The 18,343-nt window shown below is 41.7% G+C and overlaps 1 protein-coding gene across 3 annotated transcripts in view; it reads right to left on the bottom strand.

The window, feature by feature from the left end:
• The window catches only part of EFR3A (EFR3 homolog A), a 90,522-nt gene extending 77,100 nt beyond the window's left edge, over positions 1-13,422 (bottom strand). For all 3 annotated transcript variants that reach the window (XR_012064225.1, XM_072949728.1, XM_072949730.1), the window contains exon 1: positions 13,239-13,422. Coding sequence is in view for 2 of the 3 variants with exons in the window: in XM_072949728.1 (XP_072805829.1) it covers positions 13,239-13,248 (10 nt within the window). In the remaining variant the exon portion in view is untranslated. The remainder of the gene's footprint in view (positions 1-13,238) is intronic.
• Positions 13,423-18,343: the final 4,921 nt, after the last annotated feature.

Genomic DNA, 18,343 nt, shown 5'->3' with positions numbered 1-18,343 from the left:
TACGTAAACTTTCACAAAATTCTAGTAGCAAATCCACACTTAAAGCAAGTTCCAATTTTGAAGGTACAGCCCAGTTTTTACTTTGTAAGGATGGGAATCCTTTGCTTTATTATATAATTTGGGCATGTAGAGGAAAAAGTCCAATTAATTCTCCCTTCCACATATTAAAACACTTGTTTGGGGATTATGGATGATTTCAGATTTTAAGCTTAAAAATATACTGTGTAATTTTAAAATCACCCCCCCTCCCAAATTTGATTTACAGTAAAGAAGTTTAAAAGAACTGGAATTTCAGAATCTTGCCACTTAATATCTTTAATTTTAGCAAGTCTCCTAACACAGTGCAATTTATCAAATTGGGAGTCCTACTGAAGGAAAATCTTGGGGTAAAAGGAAACTAGCATTTCACAGCTGTAATCACTGTTTAGGTAATTCGTTGAGTTTTTGTTTCACATAAAAATCAAGTCTTTCTATATATACTTAAAGCAAGTAAATTTCATGGTATGCAAATTATGTATCTCAATGAAGCTCTTTCAAAAAATCAACTATTTCCATCAGTATAATTATTGTGGCCTTTAATATGTATTTGCAATACTAAGGTCACAGTTTAAAATCCTACTATTACCCCATTCTCTACAATGAAAACCTGGATATGAAAAAAAGATAAGGGTGGGGTTTTCTGCAGTTTTTTAGCTAAGTTCTTTAAAAAGAAAAAAAAAGTACCGACAAATCCAATTTCTGCTTAAAGGAGCTCAGGCACTGCAGACAAGGGAAATAAACCTTTAAATCAAAAGATATTAATTTGTCACCATATAAAGAATCCACCATAGGCAATGACTAGGACCTTTCTCAGTGAACCAGATTGGTTTGAGTTATTTTTCATCAAAAATCCTCTGAATATTTCAGAAGCAGGATACGAGTTATTTCAGGCAAAATTCAAAACAGCATTAAAATTCCCCAACTACTTAAATTTTAACAAATTTTTAGTCATTAGTCACAGAGTAACAAAAGTGTTAAATTGTGGTGAGGTGGGGTAGGGGAGGGACAGTTGGTAACTTCCAAAATTATTTCTAGAATAAATACATTCAATATACCAACAGCATTGATTCTTCTTATAGATTTCACAACACCCACAGTGTCTATGCCATATGCTGAAGATTTTCATTTGAACTGAGATGATTAAACTGTCTGATTAAATAGTAAAGGAAAAGACAGGCAGCACTCTAATTGTGTATCTAAACTGAATACACATTTTTATATTTCTATCTGAAGTTCGAACATAGCAAAAAATAACAAAGGATGTGCTGAGTGGGCCTAGCTAAGTAAAGTTTTAAAAAGTAAGCTACGAATTTAAACCTTCAAGATTCAGTGCTTGATAGTGTCCCCAAAACTTCCAACTAAAGCATAGAGACTCTAAATATTTTGTATCCATTTCAGACGTGAGACAATGGTGACATAATGCCAAAAGCCTAAGACTTCTTTAAATTTTTAAGTATTCTTTTAATTTATTATACACACACACACTTTTGGTCACAGTAAGCGCAACTGATTTTTATGTTAATCAAAACTCTAAGAAGGCAATCGAATCTTTTCTAACAATCTTTTTAATGAATCATAAGCCAAAATCTGATGCTACCCGAAGATTTCAATGTATTACTACATTTTTCTCAAGTTCAAAGGTAAGACTTATTACAACTAATGCATGGAAGAAAGATAAAAACACAGAAACTTTCTGTGGCATTATGCATAAAAGAAGAACCTGGAAATCTGTATACATCTGTAGTATTCATTTTATTACTGCAACTATAAAAAGAAAATTGTTCACCCTAGAAAATTAAAAAAGAACAACAAAAATTATCTCACTCTCATGCAAATACTCAGACTGTTCAGCAAGGATGAATACAGTGCGATTTTGGATTTAAAAAATTAAAAGTGGAATCAACTGCCATTCCAGCAAAAGCTCAGAAGCCAAACCACACAATTATACTCACCACTCCCTCATGCTCAGAACCACTGGATACAAAGCTTTTAAAATTGTTTAGCCCTTAACCAGCATGTTGCTGTACCCTGTCAGGGCAGGCAACAGAAAAAAGCAGCAATATTTCTATGCTGCTAAAAAAAGAATGCAGCCTGTTTACTGCATCACATTGAGTAAATACGCAGAAACCAACGGACCAGGAGGAGAAAAAAGAGGAGTCTCGGCTGTCTGAGGGGAAGATGTGGTGTGGAACACGCAGGGAGCTAACTGATGCTCCCAAGTGGCAGCTCAAGTCTCTCAATGCCCCTCAGTTCTGCTTCCAGTTCCTCAGCAAGTTTACATAAGCACTGTATCTGCTGCCAGCAAATCATTAAATTCTTCCACAAATACACACAACAGTGAGACGCAAAGAAGACGGCAATGGGATAAGTTACTAAAAATTCAGTTCTGTATGAAATATTTTAGATTACATATGTGGAGCTGCCCTAACTTCTACTTGCAAATTGCACAATTTAGCTTTGTATACCCAGGAGTTAAAGGACAGTTTATATCCTGTCAACTAAGTATAATTTGACAATCTCTTCCCTCAGCTAGGAAGCAGTGAGTGACAAGGCAAGTTAATGACATAAGCAGAGGATAGCACATCCTATAATTAAGACACGATCATCTTTAAGGCCCAAAGCTTTAAAATAAGATTTTTTCCCCTTACACTTCATATATGATCATTGTCAAAGCATCAGATCCAACAGTAAGAGACTGCCCAGATTTTTTTTTCTTGCTACATTGAAACATTTCAAGTGCTTCTCTATAAATGAATAGCCTGTCATTTGAGTCTTACCTAGTTCTTGTCATGCAAGCATTTGTTGCAATGGTACTTGTTTTAACAAAGTTTTACTTGCTCCCTCTTTGGTTCCTCTGTCTATTTGACCCTTAAATGCACATGTTCCTCAAGGATCTGCCCTTAGCATCTTTATTTTCTTTATAACCTACCCTTTAATTTCATCCACTGTCATTCCTACAAATGTACTCTGGAAGTCCTTTAAGGCACCACACATTTATCATCTCCTAAAATGGACTCACCTTCCATCTCAATTCTCCCAAACTGCTCATACTCCAAAAAGTCCCCGTATCGTACCAGAGCAGTTCATCCAAATGATCAAGCCTGAAATCTGGGAGTGAATCCTGACTCCTTCTCCCTCATCCCCTCACCCAATTAATCTTATGAATTGTACTTTCTCAACAATATTCATATCTGTACAGTGCAATCCATCTCACTATCATCCAAGTCCAAAGCCCACACTCAGACTACGGTACTTTAATAACCTCTAACTGCTCTCCCTCCAACCTCTCTCATGTGTTCCCATAGCAACCTATGTTTCTGTTTTAGTAATGTGAGCCATTCAACAAATATACACTGAATGTGTACCATGGGCCATCCACTGCATCAAAAACTATACATACAGTGTCAAATGAAGCAAGTACTAGGTGCTTGTAAAGCTCCCTGTCTGGTCAGCACTTGTCCTGCTCCCAGACTAAGCTTCGTGAAAGCAGAGATGATGTCATGATGCCTGTATGTCTAGTAAGAGGTCCTGCTGTGTCCTCAGCACCTATGATTAACTGACATGCAGTATGTGTTGCATACGTATGTGATGATTAAAAGACAAAATTACCAAATGCACATACAGGCTTAAAGTCTTCACCTTTCCTAGCACCAACGACTTACTCCAGCTGGCTGCAGATTACTTCCACGCGTATGACTCACCTTAAACATCTTCCCCAAACCCACACTTCTCCTAAGACTACTCAAGCTTGAGATGCCACCTCCCACTCACCTTCTCCTTGCAGTCTTTCTCTGAACACCACAGCACGGTTTTTAGGGGGCGTGCCACTTCCTTCTTCGTGCCATAGCCACATAGCCATCTATCCAAAGGCCTATGAATTGGGTAAACTTTTAAAAACTAGGGACTGCTAGCAATACCCTGCACACGCAGGCACTAAAATAATTTGCTGAATGAGTAAGTCCCTAGGAGAAATCCAACAAGAAAATAAGAAAGGCTGAAGGAGATTATCTATGACCCCAAGGGTGTACTGACGGTGCCTATGACTGAAATGGCTACAAGAAGAGATCAGACAGCTCCGTTCCTGGAGATCACCAGCGCAAAAACAGGTGAGACACCATCAGCTCAATGGCTGTGGTTTCTTCCTCTAGGTTCCTAGGCTTTTGACTCTAAAATATCTTATTTTTTTGTCAGAGGGCATATTCTAATATATAAGACCATAAATTTTAAACTTTTTAAAAGTAGCCAACATTATTTCCTTCCTGAAATTGAATGCAAAATCTTGCCAATAAAACATAAAAACAGAGCTATCCCAGTTGAAGCTGGGTCAGATAGAGGCCCACCTGCTCAGTCTCTTCAGTATTCTCTCCACACAACAGGCTCTAATCTACCTCCTTGGAAGACATTTTGAAAACTTTAGCTCTAAAGGCAGCTCAAACTTTCCCTGTTCCACCTTCCAATATGGATCAAGAACAGCAGGGAACGCTCAGGAACTGACCATGAGAGCCCTGTGCCAGGGAAGGGAGCTCTTGTGAAGGTGACACAAGCAGACCTGACCCGGGGCGGACATCTACATTTCTCCCATCAATCTCCTGGACCTGAACTGCTCCATTTCATGAAGATAGTACAGTAAGACACACCTAGGACAGCTTCCCACAGGTGCTCCCGTTCTTGGAAGACCAAGCAAAGAACCAGGATGGAATCAAGGGAAAAGGTAACATGGAGCACACAAATCACTTAAGTCTGTTTCTGATCTGGGCTGTGAACTGAAGAAACTGGGCCTGTGAAGTTCACATAGCCCAGCCGGCTAAGCGAATGGGGAAAATCCATAGGGACTTAGACCCAAAATTCCAGCTATTATGCAACTGCCTAGAGCACCGTTCTCTGTAGATGTCCTTCTGGAACCAGGTGCAGCCAAGGGTAACAATCCAAGAAGCAATCATCCTGTCCTGACAACATGCTGATTCTAAAAACATGTTCATAAAGTATTTTTCTTTAAAGCGTAATTACATAAATACTATCACTTCTAAATATCCCTGAGAGATATTATCATTTTCCAATTAATGGATCAAATAGCTAATAAAAATACTTTAACTAAGTTCATAAATCAATTTATGTCAGATGTCATAAATGGACCACTCCTTTTGACTTCCAGGCCAGTCCTTCAGTCCGGCCAGCACATTTTACAAAGTTTATGAGGCTCTGGGAATTGACCTGGGGTCAATTGACTTGAACACCTTATATTTCATTTTCTCAGCCCAGTAGGAGTGAGATCCATTTAAACGTCAGTGCAACAACAGCAGAGAGAACTCAGTAGCAAATTGCCCAGACAGCTGTTCAAAAAGCCAATTAAATAGCAGGGATGTGAAGAATACTTAGAATTCTCCAGAAAACCTGTGCAGCAGAAATACCCTGAGTTCAGGTAATGAAAAGAAAAAGGTACAGCTGAATAACTCACCAACTAACAATAAAACCAAAAATAATGGCATTTAGGAAAATGAAAAGTCCCCTTGAAGACTTCAGAGCCAAAGGTTTAATGCCTATTTTTAGAATACAGCAAACTCTTAATTCAGAGGTACAATGAAAAAACCTGAGTAGTGATTCTTTCTTTAATAAAAATTAGAATCATTTTATCTAATAATACGTAAAGTTAGAGAGCAGTAAATAAATACCCAGGAGGGAGAAGATGACAGCCTACATGGAAAGGGGAAAATTAATAGTAGCTCCTGCTTGATTTCAGGCATATGCAAGAGCAGGCTCATTTCAAGAACGGAATGAGTCTGGCAAATACAAATGATGAGAGAATTCTGACAGGTTTGACATATTAATCATAGGAGGAACTGCCAACATTCATTTTGTGATCATACTTGTGATCATCCTACAACACACAATCATCGGGGGAAGAGAACCCGACAAACTCCCAACAAACTAAACCCACACAAAGTGAGTCATCTCAACCTTTCGCGTTTTCATAATTGAAACCACCACTTAATAAATCAGAAATCATTTCTTCCTCCTTTCAGAATAAAATACCAATGACAAGAAAAAAGACCCATTATTTTACTTCCTAACTAGAAACCACATAATTCACCAACTAGTGCGCAAAGTCATTCACAGAATTCTACACGTGCCATCATCTAATAGTAAAGTCATAGCAATCAGAGAGTAAATGCACTGTTTTCCTAAGCCAGACATATATAAGACATCAGTCAGCGCTACGTGATCAGAAACTCAACATTCTTTTCTATGGACTAAAGGGAGAACCAGTTCAAGGCAATATTTTAATGTTTTACTTCAGGTTTTGGACAGAATTATGAAACTTTTGAAAAAAATTATGCTGAAGCTATTAAAAAAATCCTTAAGCATCTTTTTCTGATTTAGATTATATGCTAACTGTAGAAAATCTGGAAAACACAAATTATAGAAAGGAAAAGAAAAATAATTCATAATTTCAGCACTTTCATAAGAATCATTTTTAAAGCCTGCATGACATTTTGTTGCAAGGATGTTCTGTAATCAGTTTGCACCACTTTCCCATTATTGGATATTGAAGCTTCTGGGTTTTCACTATTTTATAAATATTACCATGTAGATATCTTGGTGCAGAAATCCTGATGCAGTCTATGCCTTTAATCATTTCTTAAGGACAGATTCCCAGAAGTGAAATTCCTGGGTCAATGAGTATAGGCATTATTTAAGTACTTGATAAGACATTGCCAAGTTAGTTTTGAAGAGTTGAACCGACTTAAACTTCTGCCTTTTCTACTGTACCTCACGGCCACCTTTGCCTGTTATTGTTAAAAAGTCTTTGATCATGTGATAATCCAAAAATGATTTCTGCTTTTAATTAGCATTTCTTTATTAGTGAAACGGAACCATGTTCCCCCAAATCTTTATCAGTCAGTTGTACTTAGACTTTTATACGTACAGATGTGTGCTTCAACCATGGAAGTTGGTGGTATTTTGCTTTCTGATTTGTGGAAGTACTGCAAATACTGATTTCTTATATTTGATATTGACTTTGAATACTTCCTCAAATCTTTAGCCACAGATTTTTATAAAACTTCCATTTCATACCTCTCTATCCCCTATAAGGGCAGTATAAGTATGTAGTTGTGAATACCCATCCAGTGTTCAAATGACCTGGGCTCTAGGTCTGAATGGCACACGTAACCCACTTGGTTTCATCTTTCTCTAAATGCCTGGATTAAGTGTTCTTTTTTTGCTACAAGATCCAAATCGATTTCATTTTTCCCTCTGAAGTTTCTCCTCTGGTGATCCTACAATTCTTAAATTAACTCTCTTCATAAATATCGAATTTAGAAAAGCCTTACTGAACATTCACCTACACTGTAATTCAAAGCTTTCAGTAGGCTAGCAGAAATATAAGAAAAAAAACAATAAACAGGATGTAAAAAAATTAGGGAGAAAGTTAAAATGTAGAAGAAAGAAGTACTTAGAATGGCACGATATATTTGGGAAATAAGGATATTCCTCTACAACCTGAATTACAAACCTTCAAAGAACAACTGCCACTGTGGTGGTCTCCACTTTTCCGGGGGATACATCTCAGTGAGCCTTAAAATCTCTTGAAACTACATGCAAAAACTCTGTGTGAAAATTTGCACTTTTCTGGCACAATATAATTCTGGCTTCCATCAGCTTCATAAAAAGTTCATTTTGTAAAAATATTTAAGAACCCCTAGCCTAGACAAACAGTGCATGTCTTACCTACTGGTCCACCCTTTCCTCCTTAAAGCGTGTTGGAATTTTCTGTGCCCTCTTCTCCATTTCTGAGATTATCAAGGACCTGTTTCTTCAATGATACCAATAAACCTTTCTACTACCATTACAGGATAAAGGGGTACTCATTTCCTACACAGGGGCTCCGCCAAAGGAGATAGTTACTGACATAACAAAAAATGGAGTTTGCAGTAGAACTGGTGTTCACACAGAAACACTGTATGATTCAGAAGTACAGTAAGAACATCTTAGTAGTGACTCCTGCTTTAATAAACACTGGAATCTTGCTATCTAGTAATATCTAAAGGTAGATAACAACAAATAAATATGCAAAAGGGAGAATATGATAGACCACAGGAAATCACTTTTGTCCACTGAAATCCAGCCCACTACTACAGAAGCCCTGTAAATGATACTGGATCAGTCCACACCAAAGCTGAACTACGTAATAGGTAAAATTTCTCCTACGAACAAGCATCTTCATTTGACTCAGGAAAAAAAAGGGCCTCTACCTCCCAAAACACCAAAAGTTTTCTTTCCTTTTAGAGGAATATATGGGTGAGGGAGGGGACAGAGACATGCCATTGACAATCACAGCCTAGAAAAGCAGAGAAAGATGGCTGCAGCTGTTTGTTTAAAGTTGCCCACTCCAAATCACCCGAAGTGGGAGTCTAGGCAGATCCAGTTCCCTCAGAAAGCTGGGCTTCCTCCTCTCACCCATTCCTCTACGCAGGTGCTATAGCTGTGGGACGTGCTTAGAACTGTATCAACTCCTGAGATGGAAAAGCGGGGTATGGGGAGAGGGGAACCTGTCCACTCTGGCTCCCCAAAGAAGCCCGACAGGGCAATCCCAGTTTAGAGTAGGTAACAAATAACTACCGACTGGGTTGGGCCTGCAGGCTGCTTGGGCCCCCAGCTTGAGAAGGCATCTCTGGGGAGCAGACTGTAGGGGCCCTGGATGGGAAAGCAGGCCAGGCTGTGGGCGCAGCTTGGTCTCTAACATTTAAATATTTAGACCAGGGACAATTCATGCGCCCCTTCCCCAGACTTTTGGCAATATCTAGAGACACTTCTGGTTGTCAAAAGTTTGGCAGACAGAAAGGATTACAACTAGCTTCTAGTGGGTAGAGGCCAGAGAAGTTGCTAAACATCCTACAATGTACAGGACAGCCCTGAACCTCTCAAACAAAAAATTATCCAGTCCAAGACATCAGTACAACAAAAATTGAGAAACCCTGATTTGGACTATGATTTGTAAGCCTCTGCCTGTAGTTTTGTCTAAGGCCTTGCAAATACTTCAGGCAGGTCTGCTAAGAACCTAATCATAAACTATAAAACTTTTATAGCACTATTTTTAAGGGGAAAAATTATTTTGGGTTATGGTATCCAAAGACTAACTTCTCTGACTCTGCTTAGAGTTCATTTGTTTATTCAACATTTACCAAACACCTATTATGTGATCGGGCACAGTGCTAAGCAAAAGTGACAGTGTTAAAAGAAACTGATAGGATCTGACGACTGCAGACTCAACTCCTGCCTGGCTCAGAGGGGTGCAGTATGAACAAAGAACTGGGACTACGAAGTCAGACCCATCCAGTTCCAATTCCAACCCTTCCACCTACTGTCATTAGGCATGCTACTTAACTTCCCTGAACTTGAACCTCTTCATTTCTATAATTGGTCAAACAGGACCTCCCTCAATGTGGGAGATAATTAATTCCTAAAAGCACAAAGTATATTGCCTGGTGTACAATCAATATTCAATAATTAATTCCTATTGCTAATAGCAAACTTTAAGTTTTTATAAAGTAACCAGTAAGTTGGAAATTGCTAATATGCCTATAAAATAGCCACTAACTGTGACTGTGACAGCTGGAGCACAGTTTTACCCACATTAATTGCATGGCATATTATCCTCCAAATTCCGGCTCCTCTCTCCTTCCCCAACCTTACCTCCCACCACCCACCTCATCTTCAGTGCAGCCCTATGGCCCCATGAGTGGGAACAGATTGAAAGATGAGATCTGGTAAAACCAAAACAATGTCAAGCCAAAGGTCACTGTGAGGAAGAAAATTCTCCAGCTATAACTCTGGCAGTATACATAGGTGCTGGATGGGAGAGGGAGATGGGGAAGAGGGGCAGGGAGGCAGAGAGAATGAACAAACACAAAAGGCTCACAAGCCAGTGATAGGACAAGTTTACTTGGAATGTGTTTCCAAACGGAAACACTTCAACCAGCATCCATTCTTCACTTCACAATTCATCTATATTCTGCACTTCTTGCATAAGAATGGATTGAAAAATAAGTCAAATATAATTAGCCTCATCAATGGGAAAAAACCAAACGCGAATGGACCACATTACCACAGCCTAACAAATGCAGCCAGATATCAATGCCAATGTCTAAATGAGAAAAGAAGCCATTAACCACAAATTACTGAAAGTATAATTTAACAGCAAAGAATGGTAATGAGCAGCAGTTTCCCTCAGCCAATATACAGTAAGTTTGCATATTCAATAAAAGAGCACAAATTTTGGACCTGTTTTGAGATAAGTCACCTGCCAGGTAACGAATCCCTTTCATATAATAGTTTACTACAAAGTTCACGTCTGTACCTATATAATCAAGCATCTCTCCACTAAGCACACCAGCAGCATCCCCAGCCTCCTTTGCAAGCCTCCTGTGATGTCAAAGGAAAGGCAAAAATGTTAAATTTTCCTGTAAGCTTACACATCTGATGTCTGCTCTTTTTTGTTTTGGTGTAACTCCAGGGAAAATTGTTTAAAAAGATAAACTATTAGCAACTTAGCTAGGGAAAAAGAAGCATTATCTATGCTCATTGTGATTAGGAAATATAGGGGCCAGATCTGTGTTCAAGTCCTGGTTCCAGCCCACCTGTGACCTTAGCCAAGTTACTGAAACTCACTGAGTCTCAGTCTCTTGATATGCAAAATAAGATAAAATGATTGGATTAAGAAGCTTGAACATTTCTTTCACTCAAATTCTGATTCAGGGTTTGAAAATCTTCAAGATCAAAATGTTTCCTAATGGTCCCTTGAGCGGAGGAGGATGATACAAAGGCCTTTAGAGAAATGATGTGATAAATTATAGGTTTGTAGGTTTGAAAAGATCGTTTAGTGAAACAGTCTTGAAATCTGTGCTTAGGGATTGTTTCAAACTACTGCCTGAATATAGAGTGACATGACCACGGAATTGTTCCTGTGTCCTAGCAACTTCCTGTCAGGCATCCTTCCAGGTACCTGCTTTCTAAAAAAGAGTCTATGGATCTCCTGAATAACTCCCATGAAGCGACTGTAAACATTCACGAAATAAGCCACCACTCAGCCTTCAGAGGTATAGCCTGCTCCACTGGATTCTACTCACCAATTCCAGTTTCAAGGACTGAGAGTATCAATATTCTAAATATGCAACAAAACAGCAAGAGTAGAATAATTCTATTACTTTGCAACAAGGGTCACTTTCACAATCATGGAGTCTGAAAGGCCCCAGTGATCATCTTCCACCCTTTAATTTTACAGAAAAACATTATATTTATTTCACTAAACCCTTAAGGATTAACTGGCAGAGCAGGTACATGAGCCTCTTACCTCACTTGACATGAAAAAGAAAAAAAGCTTAGCTTATTTAGGAAGGGCTTTCTTCCTAAAAACATCCCTAAAGAAAGCAATAATTTTGCTGGAAATTATTTATTCTATATGCAGACTTTCTGGGAAGTACTCATGTGCACAATACTGTCCCAGCAATTCTGGGGGTTCTGGCCACAGAAGGAGAGTAAAAGGCAGTATGAACACTGCTGACTTCGCATGGGTACCACCATTCGGCACCACACTTCTAAGCAATCACAGAAATTGTGCTGTCATAAATATTAACAGCAATGACAGACAACTCAAATGTTTCCCTTGCCCTCCACTCAGGTCATGAATACTGCATTTTTAACAATGCAAAGCACACTATGGCTCATCCATACATCATTTCGCACTGTAAATCACGCAATTTAAAAAAAAAAGTTTTCTATATCTACTCTGCGAAGCTAGATAACCTTAGAACATTATTAAATTTTTGTTTAACCGCATAGGATGCTTATATTTACCATCTTACCAATAAATACCACTTGAAGCCTTAACGTGTTTATCCCCTCCCCTTTGCTTTCTCAGAAAGTAAAAGATGAGCACAGTGCTAATTCACTAAATAACATGAACATGAATTTAGGAACAATAAATTGGCGATGATAACGATGACAATATTCCTCGGGTCCAGAGGAATAAAATTAAAATACAGACATATGTACTGGATACAAAATCCAAGAACGTAAGTTTAAGACACACAGTACTGTTAACAAAATCCACCTTACTTGCACACATATGAGGAGTTCTTAGTAACCTTCACATAGTTTAAAAATTTGCTACAAAATTGCATAAAACTTTGTAATATCAGGAGATAATTCCTCCCTACTCACCACCAGACAAAACATGCATTTGAGACTGACCTGGAAATCCAGTGTCCCATATGTCTACCAAAATAAGGACAATGAGGAGTTACGAATTCCAAGAAATATGAGCTAATTGGAAACATACTGACAAGGGTTTCAAGATTCCACAGTGTGGAACACTTGCTTAAAAGAGCCGTACTTGAAAAGAATCCGAAATCAATCATTATCATGCTTCTTCACATATCCAGACAGGCCCCTGGGTTTAAGGTCACAATGCGATCCTCTGGTTGTTTTAAAATCAGTCGTTAGTAGTGTTGTAGTAGTACCCTATTTGTCCAAAATGCCTCCACTATCCACCGCTTTTCAAACTTTAGGGACCCTCAGTAACACGTAGGACATGCAGATTCCGGGGCCCACGCTCTTATTCAACTTGCCCAGGGAGGAGCCCTAAACTGGAATTTTTAATCAGCTGCCAAGGGATCTGAAGCAGGTGGTCCAACATTCACACGACAGGGCATCTAAGCCCAACAAGTTCCCCAAAGAGCACCTACTTCAACCACCCGGACGTGTTACAGACGGGAAGAAAGTCAAGGCTGCTGGGACTTCGGGGGCCGCGGGGAAGGGCGATGCCTGGTCCCCGAGGAAGTGGGAAGGCAAGGGCGATGGGCCGGAGCTATTTCCACTTTGCTCTGGAGAGGGCTGGGAAGAGAGGAGGACTTTGAAGTCCCACAGGTCTAGCTTACTCCCAGCTCTGGCACTTACTAGCGGTGCGATTAACGCCGGGGCCTCGGTTTCCCTGTCTGTGCAACGGGCTCCCAAGCCACCCCCCGGGGAAGGCTAAGCCGAAACGAAACTAACTCGGCCGGTCGCGGGCACTTCCTGGCTCTCCCCAGTCCGGCCCGGCCGCCCCGCCGCCCCGGCGGACCGGTGACACCCGGAATGCGCGCCGGGCGGGCCGCCGCCTCCCAACGCTCCCCGCCCGGCCCGACCCTCGGCCGGCCACTCACGGGTAGGCATGGTGACCCCGAGCCGCGCTCGCCGCCGCGCCCAGGCTCAGTGGGGCCGCGCAGGGCGCGCCGATCGCACCATGACGGGCAGGCGGCGCCGGGCCGCGGAGGCCGGGACGAGGCGAAGGGCGAAGGGCGGAGGGAGCCGACGCGGACCCGCGCCTCACGCAACGAAGCCGGCGACAGCTACCACCGCCGGCCCAGCTCCGCGCCGGACGACGCGTTGGGCGTCCGCACGCCCTGACGTCAGCACGTCGCCGGCGTCCCGGCCCCGCCCCCACAGGGCGGCCGCGCTCCGGGATGGGAGGGGCGGCTTTGCGGGGCCCGGGACCGGGGGGAAGACAGCGGGGAGGACGTCGCAGCGTGCACGACTGCGCGCTTCGTTCGCTTGCCAAACCTTCGTGATTTGAGTAACATTCGTTTTCGTGAATCCTTCTCCGAGGTTTATTAGCAATATTTGTTTCTTCCAGTTGCACCACTTTATGAGGCTGTGAGGATAAGCACGATGGCCTTGAGTGCATCGAGTCCCTGCAGGCTTTTTCTGTTACGAGCTATTGAACTCGCAGTGCGTTCGGGTTCTCGGAAAACATGATTCATTGGAGACGCACCGAGGTCATCCGGGGCGAGGGCTGCGCGTGTTTTGAGAGGACAGAAAATGTAATTTCCTCTTGCTCTCCCGGTGACTTTCAGAGAGATTTTACGCCTCAGTAGTTAGTTTCCTCCAGAGGGGGCGGTTTTGTCCACTTGACTGAGTCATTTTTCTTGACTCCCTGAGTGTCATTGATAATTGATGTGTCTGATAGTCACAAGACCTAAGAGGGCACTTGAAGCCTAGAGCCTTCAGCGACCCACATACGCTTTTCTAGGCCCTGTGGCTCTGGACAGCCTGTATGGAGAAACAGAAGGAAGCCACAGAGGGCTAAAACGGTGTTTCTCAAAGTGGCTCAGGATCCTTTTGTGCCTGAATCACCTGGGAACCTGTTAAAAAGTGGAATCCTGCCTTCTGAGCTAAGCCAGGTGGATCACACATGAGAATGATTCAAATACATGCTTAAATTTGAGAAAATTTGTCCTAGAGGGTGGGTCTAACTTTCTGGTTAAGGAAAGATACTGGGCAGTACCAAAAAGAGAAGAGAAAGAAGGTGAATAAAGGAGGTGGGAGGGCTTGAGGGAAATCAGTCTTTGGATGGACTTGTAAGAATGCAGAATTTGATTTAGCTGGGGGCGGGTGGAGGGCAATTTAGAGTGAGTCACAGAAATGGCTCATACGTGCTTGTTTTCCACCGTCAGACTATATACATTTCAGAAAATGGCAAAAACCATATCCTTTTCACATCTGTGTTCTCCTGCCTGGCACACAGTGGAGGGCTAGAGCATGTTAATTTAATAGTTATATAAATAAAGTACCTATTTATTCAATGGATACAAAAACCAAAAAACAGGCAAAATAGAACTAGCTAATGAAGAACTTTATATGCAGGCTTGGAATTTGTCCTCTAGGAAACCATTCGAGGTTCTCTATAAGGACGGTAGCATTGAAGTATCAGAAACAGGGTTCTACAGAGCAGACAGCATGGGAGAGAAACCATGGAGGGGAGGCCTTGATTTTGATACAGAAGAGTGTGTTAGGTGCCTAATACTGGGGGCTGTGGAAGAGAAAAGGGCTGAATCTTACTGCAGAATAAGACTCCCTGGGGTTTGTTGGCTGCTGATTTGAGAGCCAAAGCGAGGCATCTGTTAGTTACATAACTCCAAGGTTGGCGTAAGGAAACGGATGGTGCTGGAAGAGCAGTAGACAACTTGGGAAGGAAAGCTGGTTTTTTGGGGGGGAGAGGGTGAAGAGAGGATGTGAGTTTCTCTTTTACATATTAAGCTTCAGGTGGCATCCAAGGGAAATATCCTAGTGAATAGATTTGAAGGCAGCTGGGCATAAGGCTGAAGGCAGACAGAGGGATCTCAAGGAGGGAGATTTGGGACTCTTTGGCCCAGGGACAGAAGCTGAAGGCAGGATTCAGAGAAAGCCTGCTGAGGGAGGGTGTGGAGCCAAAAAGACAGCGAGAGGAGATCCAGAGGGCACAGTGCCCCAGAAGCCAAAGGAGGATACGATTCCAAATGAGACATTTCTGTTTACATTGTTTGAAAACGATGCAAATCCCAGAAGCCCTGAGATAGTTTGGCCCTAATGGGTTTGGTTTTCTGTTTTTTGGTTTTGTTTTTTTTTTTTTAATTCCTTTGGTCTTTTGGTTTTGTATTGTTGGCAGAAAAAGAAAAAAAAAATCAGCAGCCAAAGATTCTGAGTAAGGAAAGACAGCTGAAAGTCAGAAATAGTAACATCATAATTACTGGATCCCATACACCACACCTAAGTGTTTTCCTAGTTAGTACATATAGGCTTTTGGTACCACCCAGACCCCCTTTCTCTGTCAAATCCTTTAGATCAAGTTCTGCCTGTGTGTCATGCCACCTCTCCCAATTTCTGAGAGGATGGATTTGGCCTCCACTTCCTTTAGTACGTCAGCTGAGAGTGTTGGTCTATCCTGGACTTTTAGTGAACATCCTTCCCAACCCTTCTGTGCCAGTTCTCCTCCTTGAAAGCCAAGTTTGGAGTGGTAGGAACTGGGTTTTATCCCTCTCTGTGTCCCTGCATTTCCCAGCTCCTTGCTTACTGTGCTGGGGCCAACAGTCGACACAAAGTTGAGCCGCACGGTAGAGCCCTCTTCCAGAAAGGATGCCTGCCTGATGGTATCATTTAAAATGGTATTAGATTAAAAGATAAGTAAATTTTTCAAATTAAAAAAATTTTTGTAAATGGTATTAGAAAGATCATTGTCAACATCCTATCAGAGTGTTAGCTTTTAGCCCAAATTGCCCAAATTAGCTCTGCTTCCAGTTTAGTCCAGTGTTTGTTCCAATTTCTAAATTGGGCACTGAGATGATTCATTTTTAATTAGCGCACATTTTAGTGTTCAAAGGTAACTGCCAGCAGATTTACAGTTTATAGGAAATAACCATAAGGATATTTACTTCTCCCAAAAGCTTATTCCCAAATGGTCATAGTGATGCAATTGGATGCTCTCATTACTTAATTTTCTTTCTCACTAAATATTTATATCAGCAATCTGCCCTTCTTGTTTCATTCCGTTCCACTCTATTTCTGCCATTGCTTAACAGTGACTCAGGGCTTTCCAGTTCTTACGAAGGATAAAAAGCACAGACTTTGAACTGAGAAAACAAGGGTTTGAATCCCACCTTCCCCCTTACCTGGCCTCTTGACGAACTTTGACCTCTCTGGACTTACTTTTACTCAGTCTCAAAAGCAAGACCTTTCTTTGTTGTAACGTTTTGTGAGTTCCCTCAAGGCAGTTGTCCTGAGACCAGACTGACCTTTGGAAAGATCGGGGAAGCTTTCAAAAATACCCATCCCCAGATTCTACTCCCAACTTTCCGATGTCATTTGGTCTGCAGTGTGGCCTAGGCCCAGGCGTAGTTTAAAAGCTCCCCAGATGTGTCTGTGGATAGCCAACGCTGAGCTCCATTCTCTTAGAAAAGACTTGAAGTAGGATGAGGCTCTAATTAAGAGTCTCAGACATCTCATCAGGCCATTTCTGTTGCCAGTTAAGCTTAGGCATTTGAGATCATTACTCTGAATGCCAGAGTAATTTTCTCACTACCATCGTAGCCAAAGTGGTTGGAAACACACATGAGAACAAATGAAAAAGAGAAGCCTCTAATCCAGAAGGTCGTTCTCAGCCCCTTCCATGCCAACTAGGACACTGTGCAGGGCACACACTCCTGATTGCCCCACGAGCCAAACGTCACAGTCATCTGTGCTTTATTAAGAGAATTGCAAATGGATAGGGAGCAAAACCCCGAGATAATGAGGTGAAGTGATCTTGATTAAATCAGACAAAACCGCTGGAAACGCTTCCTGAGAAACACTATCATTTAGAACAATTAGGGGAAAGCACTGTCTCTCATTGTTATTTACTAAAATGCTAGCTAGCTTTAGCATCCAACACAGCGGGTAGAGGATCTGCTAAGAGGAGAGGGGGAACAGCTCCTTCAAACATGATGGTATCTAGGCAGTGAGGTCCTTTACAAGACTTTGATGACAACTGGAATCAAACTATTTTTCCTGTGGTCCCTCTACATGGAACATTATTAGCTTCTTAGTAGACATTGGAGGAAGAGAAGGAGGCAGGGAAGAAGGGGGGTTAAAACATATAGGACATGAAGACAAGAAGCAAACACAGGTAAATCAAAGTATTAGAAGAGGCTCTTTGTGGTGTAAGGAAAATATCCTCAGTTTCTTCCCCTGGCTGCGTGCCCACCCTTGCAGTTGACTTTGGGGCTCCTCCCAAAAGAGGTACAGCCTTTCTCCAGTCCTGGCTCTGGACTGACCTTGCAACTTGCTTTGGCCAATGAGACAGTTGACAAACACTGTACAAGCAGAGACTTAGAAAATGTGAAGAAACCTGGGCTGTGTTGGAGAAGAGAGGCCCCAGTCATCCCAGCCGTCCCACATGAGGCCACTGTAAGCCAGCCAGCCCCAGCTGACCACCAGCTACGCGAAGATTTAAGAGTGAGTCTAGCCAAGACCAGCGCAAGAATGGCCCACCTGAGACCAGCCCAAATTGTCAACACACAATGGCTTGAGCTAAATAAATTGTTGTTATTTTAAGCCACCGTGTTTGGGGGTGGTTAGTTACACACCCCATAATCCCTATTACCAGTTATCACTTTAACTATCACTGACTAATCTTTATCGTATACAAATAATCACAGGAAGTATAATTTATCAAGATCTTCCTATGTGCCAAGTGTTAACGCTAAGTACCTTCCATGCATTTTTTGATGAAATGCGCACAAAACCTCTGAGTAAGTAAGTTTGAGTACCCCCATTGCTTTAACACTTGGAAACTGAAGCTTGGAGAGATGAAATAGATCTCCAAAGTCATACAAGTCAGCAGTGGCCCTGGAATTGGAACTCAGGTCTGCCCATCCCCAAACCCAAGCTCTTCACCACGGACCGTGCAGGCTCAACTGAAGAGCAAATCAGAGCCCCCAGAGGAGATGCGTATTTAGACTCTTCCAGTTTCTTTTCA

This window comes from Vicugna pacos, chromosome 25, assembly GCF_048564905.1.
Source record: "Vicugna pacos chromosome 25, VicPac4, whole genome shotgun sequence".
In the NCBI taxonomy this organism is placed as follows: Eukaryota; Metazoa; Chordata; class Mammalia; order Artiodactyla; family Camelidae; genus Vicugna; species Vicugna pacos.
The sequence above is the reverse complement of the archived record's forward strand: the minus strand, read 5'-3'. Positions and strand labels throughout refer to the sequence as shown.